Here is an 8,053-nt window from a genome sequence, read left to right on the forward strand (position 1 = left end):
AGATGAAGATGAAGATGAAGATGAAGATGAAGATGAAGATGAAGATATTATATAGATGTTCTGAACCAAATAAAAGTTTTAGGAGTATGATCATAGTTTGATAAAAAGAAAATTTTCCCGGCGTAGTAATGATCAAACCTAGAGGATTAGGGTACTTTCCTAATTTCTCATTTGCGGAGGACATCAGATTTCCTCCTCAGACTTCTTCCTCTTGACTTTAGCTGGAATCGGACCTGCGTCATCGACGTGCAAATCAGCAATATTAACCGCTAAGCTATGCACACCCCTAAACCCTTGAACTTGAGCGTTCAATTCAAAGGGTTTGACAGAAAACAAGGTATATAATAGCATTGCTTACGCAGAAAATAAAGATGGCTCTTTCCGCGGACCACCGAACCTCTCTTCGCTGATTTGACAGCATCCAGTTACACGTTAAAGTCATATAAATATTTTGCGCACCAGGGATGGGTAATTAAATTTTGAAATCGTAACTATTTATTTGCAGAAAAAATTTACCTTGAAAATTATTTACGTGTTTTATGTGCATACATTTTTGATAGTAGGTGGAGGGCCTCCCCCTGTAATATGATATATACTTTTGAACACACATCCAGCTAAATTCACCATTAAGTATGGCCTGGGAGTAATCTCTCCGAGCGGTTCAAATCAAACCATATTTATGCACCTTCAAAAATGAGGTAGGCCAATGGACAAGTTACCTACACTAGAAATATTGTTGAAATGTCTATGAAAATAAGAATGAATTTCCTGATAAGTTTTATGGCTAGGGCAAAAATTAAAAATTCTGAAAGGAAGGTACAATTGCACCTACTTTTCCAACACTGTTTTGCACCATTTGTTTGCTTCTATTTCTATGCTGAGTTGAATTGTGCGTAGAAAAAAATTAAATTCATTAATTTATGTACATTAGGATGCTTCACCCTCCATAGAAAAGTCGCTACTGTGTTTTTATAAATGTTCTAAAACTTACTTTATTCGAAGACTTCCGCAAAAATATTTAGGAATAAAATAAAGAATTACGTGAGCTGGAATATTTTATTTTTATAGAGAAAAGTTTGAGCTCACGTAAATCTTAATTTTTTCCGAAATATTTTGACAAAAGTCTTAAAATATAATAAATTTTATAATTCCGGCGAAAAAATGCATCTTTTTTTGTTTAGGCACCCTAATGTACCAGAATTAGTTTTACGTATCAAAAACAGGACAAACCGTAAAATAAAGGACAAAATATAGTCCAAAAAAAAACAAGCTAGAAATTTTAAAAATCTAAAGGACGTTACTTTAAAATAGGACTATCATTTAAAATAAAGTAAAAAAAATATATATGTAAAACTTGTAAATATATACTAACACCAAAACCAAAAATACTACGCCCACTGTGCAATGCATAATTTACGCTTTGAAAGCATTTCTTACTCAGCCGAAAGTACAATTTATTTTGCCATTTTTCACTAAACCCCGTTTTTTTCTCTCCTTCTCTTTCCTCATCTAACTTCACTTTTTATTTAACGCGCGCATATTTAGGTGGCGGCAAGAAACGCATCAAGAGCTCAGAACTCTATCATCAGTCGAAAGCGTCCGAAGGTGGCGAAAGCGAGGAAACAGAAAATCCCGGCAAACGAAAAGGTGAGCAGATTAAGATTATTTACTTGCCCGTACTTGCCGTACTTTACCAACTATTTGCAAACACTACATACATACATAACTATTAGTAGTACTCTTTGTTAGCAGTTTTTTTTTTGGTTTGTATTTCTTATATATTTTCATGCCAATGGGATTAGTTACTCCACAAATGATCGGCCACTTGAGGTTGAGCAACTAAAGGAAACGACATATTTACTTACTTACTTACTTACTTACTTACTTACTTAAGCAAACACCTTTCAGCTCAATATTGCAAACAAAATCAGTTATTTTCGCAAACCTAAGCACCAAAAAACGGACCATTTATATAGACTCACCCTCAACAGTTGAGTTTTGCTTAACAACAAAAAATACTTCAATTTGCGCCACAGACAAAAAACAAAACGACAGCAAATAAAGCTCGGCAACTTGCTGGCGTATTGCCGTTGTGCTGCTACTTAGCCCAAAGTTCATAATTGTATATCAATAAGAAGTACATTTTTTGCCTCTTTAAACACCGTTCTTCCACCTACTTGCATTTAGGCCTACTACGTCTACCTTTTATGGCAATTTAACGATTTGCAAATAATACTCTTTGGCATTTTTTTTTTGTTTGAGTATGCAGACTAAATTTTTGGTCATTTTGGGAATTATTGGTTATTTAATTTTGTGGGGTAAAATTAAGGTGCATTTTCAAAAGCAAATAAAAGAAATTTAGCCACATAAACTTTTGTGGTTTTATTTGTTTGCGAAAAATCGATAATTGTGGAATTGCCAAACCTTTAATAATTTAGAACAGGCATACGTGACTCCAGCAAGAGTTAATTTTGTGGCTCTTCCGACTTGCATTTTATTAAACTAAAATTGAATTCGCTATAAAATAAATTCTTGGATAAAGCAGATGGCAACCTCGACTAAAATATTTTCGATAAAAGCTTTATTTTACTTCCCTCGTTTAACACCGGTATTGTTATTTTTCATTTAACCCCTCTCTTAATTGAACTGGAACTTTTAATCTATGTATGAATTTCTGAATAGGTGGCAGCCTCTTCAATAATATTAAAAAAAAATAAACATATACATAACACACAATTAACACAGTTGTATATTAAAAGGTTGGAATGAACTTCTTAATTACATTGAATTTAACATTTCAAACAGGTGGCAACGTTTGTCAAAAATATTTTGAAATTTAATCCTAAACCTCTCTCCTTTGACACGCATATTAAAATAATTTATTTAGTTTGTTAATTAAATTTATTCTGAATTTCTAAACAGGTGGCAACCTTTTTCTAAAACTAACAAAGAAACTAAGCATTTACATACGCTTTTCGTTTGAAATGTATGTATATAACATGTTTCAATTAACTTACTAGTTAAATTGGTTTTAACTTATTGGCAACCCTCATCAAAAATATTTTATAATTAAATTAAATTAATTGTTAAACCTCCTTATTTGACAGCCATAATAAAATGTTTCATCTAACCTGTTATTAAATCTAATGTTGAATCTAAACAGGTGGCAACCCTCATCAAACATTACAAAAAAGGAACAAAGCATTCTTAAACTCTTTTCCATTGACACGCACATACATGTGAATGTATATGAAGAGGTTTCAATAAACTTATTTATTATTAAATCGATTTTAACTTTTAAATACTGCTTTCAACCTCTGCCGTTTGACATCCAAATTAAAATATTTCATTAAACTTGTTTAAAAAATTTACTTTAAATTTCTAAACAAGCGGCAACCGTCATCAAAATATTTTCAAAACAGAGCAATATAAAACACTGGCAACCCGCTTTAAAAATATTTTCGAAATAAAGCTTTTCTAAACCTCTTTCATTTAACAATCGCATAGAGCTTTTCGAGTTCATTCCCGTTTACAGTAATTATTAAAATATTTCGTTTAGTTTTTGGTTAATTAATATGAATTTCTAAACAGGTGGCAGCGCACTTTAAAAACATTTTCGAAATAAAGCTTTTTTAAAACTCTTTTGCTTGACACTTATTACCCTTTTGCTTGATACTTATTTTATTAAACTTTTTAATTTATGTAGTTGATTTTAACTTTTTGACTTTCTTCAAATTATATCCAGTAAATCATTTTTGAACCATCTCATGTTTTATATCCACGTTGTTGTAATATTTTATCTATCTTGTTAATGCGATGATTTTATTTTTGAAAAATATAAAGATATCTTACATCTTCATAAAGGTGCAAAATTTTATTCAAATACGTCAAGTCGTTTTAGCGTAACAAACATACCTACACAAATACAGAATCTCACATTTTTAATATTTATTACTGGGATTTTTCACAAAATAACTAGTGAAATCATATAAACATAAGAAAGTTCCATACATAACCGCCTTTTTTCACTCCATCTTTTCTCACTATCTTCCTCTCCCCCTAGATATGATACTCGGCAATGAATTGGAGGATGGTTACTACGATTCTGCAGCTGCTGCAATACATTGTCAACAAAATAAATTGACACAGACAACAGTGACGCTGCTGTTCACAATATTGTTACTGTTTAGAAAAGTCGAGTTGCTGATAGACGTCTGACAGTTGCTGGCTGCTGAGCGGTTGATGCACTGATGACATTGTGGTTGCGGTGTACGAGTAGCTGTTAAGACTAACAGGATATACGGTTAGCTGGTATGAAGTGTATATGGATTTGTAGAAGTATGTAAAGTTAGTTGTATATGTGCGTGAATTTTTCTTGTTAAGTCATATAGTGCATGTTGAAGTAAATTGTGACGTACATACATACTTGAGTACTCATTAAGCAAATATATTCGTAAAACATGAATGCAACAAGGGAAATTTAATGAATTAAAAACGAAAAATAACATATATTAAAACAGAAAATCAGCTAAATCAAAGTTATAAAACATATTATAAACCAATTAGATAAATTATAATTTTTGGTGAACATAAAATGTATATGAGTAAGTAGGTTAAGGATAATACGGCAATATAGCTATACATATAATATAATATATAAAACAGTAAAATGCATGCTCTTCCTCTGGAAATTTGACAGTTTTCACAAACTCGTCCGCAACATTAGTAAGGGCAATCTCGGGCTAGTGCGAAACAAAAATTATTTTCGCAAAGTATTTAGCTCTCAACAGACCGAGAGCCAACAAAAAGCTTCTAATGGGCACTTTCGGGCTGCCTTGGGCAAAAAACAGACCTAATAATTCAAATTTCGCTAAACTATGTATGTGCCAAATGTAGTAAAACTGTGTTTGTACTTTTTCTCTTTGACGTCAGGATTTTTTTAAGCAGACTTTGAAATTTCAAAATTATGTTAACTCAAAAACTCGTTTAAAAAATTTAGTGCAATGTAAAAAAAATGGAAAAAAAATTCTATAGAATTGGAAGAGATCAACCTTTTTGGGGGCCCAAAGACGAATAAATAATAATAATAGATTGGCGCTTACACATATGTTAGTGTTTGGCCAAGCTTCTCCTCCTTGAAATTTTTCTCAATTTTATGCTTGAAAAAATATACGTTTAGAGCTTGTACTAACACAACGAGACTCTAGAATTCCATCCTCTGACTTTATTAGTTTCGGATAAAAAAAATTAATTGAAAGATATTTTCAATTGCTTTTTCCTTTTATTTGATGCTGATATTGTTCATCAAACTTTTTTAAATAATATTTTTAAGGAATCATTTCAGAAGGAAATACCAAGAAAGTGCAGTCTTACTATATTTGACCCATAGTTTTGACTGCTTGCGATTTAAAGCTTGTCCGATTATTCTTTGGAGGCACTGTGTGTATTTTATAAATGTATATTTATTTGATTTGTAGTTCTGTATAATATACAACTATTTTTTGTAGCCTCTTTTTGAAGTGCGTTTACGATATTAATCCTGATACAAGAAAGAAGGTAGTTCCATTGAATGATCGACATTCGTTGTTATTGTTAACCATTTGACGTTTAATAAAATTATGACATTTCATCAGATTCATGCTACCCGATCACTAGAAGTGATATTTTTTTTTAAAGCAAAAGATTTCATCAGTCCACTCAAAGATGCGGATTATGATGTACCTGAAAATTAATACATAATTTCCAAAATGGGGTTAATGAAACTAGGTTTTAGAACGCATGAAGAAAGTGGGCGGTCTGCACAAGCCAAGCTCAAATTTTTTGCATACATACATTAAATTCAAAATTTGTGGAAGTTAGTGCTGATACGCTAACCACTAAGAATTTTTCTTTTGAAAAATTTGATAAGAAATTGAAAAGTAAATTTGGGCCAAAATATTTTAAAAAGGTTTTATTTGAAAAGGAGATTCTTTTGAATTAGATTTTTAAATCGCAAGATTCCATTCAAAATAAGAAAATATAAAAATATCAACCAAAAAAACTTATGTGCGCTCGTGATTTTTATAATAATCTTAATAGTTTCGTGCGAAACACGTAAGTAAAAAAAAAAACACCAAGCACTGATAATTGTTTTTGATTTGAAATTTATTTAAATTGGTATAAATATGGGAAAGAAAATACTGCGATTTATTGTTTTAATATTATCAAAGTGGCAAGGCCATTAAGAATACTCACATTTTATAAAACTTCAAAAAAATAAAAATTTGTATCCGTCAAAAGTTGCTTATTGAAACTACTTTCTTCTTTTTAACATGATATCGAGCCTTAAGCGCCAAAATAACGTAAGCGACATTTTTTTCAAAATTTTGTTTTTGATGCAGAAATGCATCTAGATGCTCTAGGAATATTTCTGCATCAGAAAGAAAATTTTGAAAAAACTGTCGCTTACGTTATTTTGGCGGTTAGGGCTCGATATTAATATTTAAAATGAGTTTAGTTGTCAAGAACTGGAGTAGGATCTCAATTCATTTATAATTTTATTGAACGATGTTTTTGATAATGTTTGTACTAGACATGTATGTATATACTTACTTACATACATATAATAAGGCATGTACATATATATCTACTCATAGCTGTTAAGTATAAAAAGTAAGATATACAAAAGCCAGGTAAAAGCTAAAATTTTAAAATAAATGAAGCAATGAAAAGCGCTGCTTGTATGATATGAAAGACTGTATGCACATAATTCGTAGAAATGCAATGCAAGTATTTAGCAGATAAGTGAAGGATTAGAATATATAATAAATATATGCACATTAGAGTGATCCAAAACCCCCCAAAATAGTGCAATGGGTGACTCATAAAAATTGCTAGTATTAAAAAATATTTTAAATAAATAATTGGAAATTATTATTTGAAGTCTGCTGAAGAGAAAAAGTTTTGCGATCGAAAAATATTGATTTTCAAGAATTCTGTAAAAAATTTTGTAGAAATATAAAAAGCATGTAAAACTTTCAACGATTTGCGCAACCTCTAAAAAACAGGGGTATATTGTTTTCAGTGTACAAAAATCCTAGTGGGTGGTAGCATTCAAATTCCGACTTTACTTTTTTTTTTGTACCACCCTAATACATAAATTAGAATTGCTATAAATATATCAGATATGTATATGTACATATTCGCATTAGAATTAAGTGTATGATAAAAGACATAAAAAAATTGAAAAATATAATAAAGTAAAAATATTCAGTTTAGTGTTTGAATTAAGCCTAAGACATACATACATACATACATACATACTTTACATGACCGCTGTTGTTTTGTTTTTGGAAAACCATATAAAAAATATATGAACATATATGTATAGATTAGTTGTTACAAAATTAAAATTAAACAAATAAACATACATATCATGCAAAGCGATTCAAGTTAGAACTGTTAAAAACAAAATTCAAAATTTGTATATACCTATAAATATAAATATAAATATGTATAATATATCAGCATACATACATACATAGATGCATACATAGATGCATGCTATAATCAAATTCCAAAGTAGCACGATCGTAAACACGATAGGCGGACCTCTGTACTCTGTTTATGAGAAAAATATATAATAATGCTAAAAAATCGTAAAAGTATATACAGACTAACATATGTATATACATATGTGTATGTGTTTGCTTCGTGGCTTCAACATGAAATTGCTCTACCCCATTTGACCCGCCTACAAATCGCTGCGAAGTTAATACTCATAACATAAGTATGACATTGTTATGTAAAATGATGCTAAAATATATGTACAAGTTATATATGTATATGAGTTGATGAACTGAAAGCGTTGAAATGTATTTGCATATACATAAAAAAATATATATTAGAAAAACATATTAGACTAGCATCATGTAAGCAAAATTCAAATCATACTAAGCCACATAAAGAGCTGCATTTTGAATTTAATGCAGATATATAAATATATGTATTATACACGTAGCCCAAAGGCATATAATGTGTACTGGTTTATAAGTCATGTTTAACTAAAATTGAT

At 30.3% G+C, this 8,053-nt stretch overlaps 1 protein-coding gene across 1 annotated transcript in view; it reads left to right on the plus strand.

Moving 5' to 3' along the window:
• LOC118749896 (lachesin-like) overlaps positions 1-5,941 on the plus strand; it is a 32,313-nt gene extending 26,372 nt beyond the window's left edge. Inside the window, exons 6-7 of the mRNA XM_036484666.1 lie at positions 1,546-1,647; positions 4,064-5,941. Of these exons, the coding sequence (XP_036340559.1) occupies positions 1,546-1,647; positions 4,064-4,218 (257 nt within the window). The 3' untranslated portion in view covers positions 4,219-5,941. The remainder of the gene's footprint in view (positions 1-1,545; positions 1,648-4,063) is intronic.
• The last annotated feature ends 2,112 nt before the right edge of the window (positions 5,942-8,053 follow it).

Source organism: Rhagoletis pomonella, unplaced genomic scaffold, assembly GCF_013731165.1.
Source record: "Rhagoletis pomonella isolate Grant_MI unplaced genomic scaffold, Rhpom_1.0 Rhpom_scaffold_00079, whole genome shotgun sequence".
In the NCBI taxonomy this organism is placed as follows: domain Eukaryota; kingdom Metazoa; phylum Arthropoda; class Insecta; order Diptera; family Tephritidae; genus Rhagoletis; species Rhagoletis pomonella.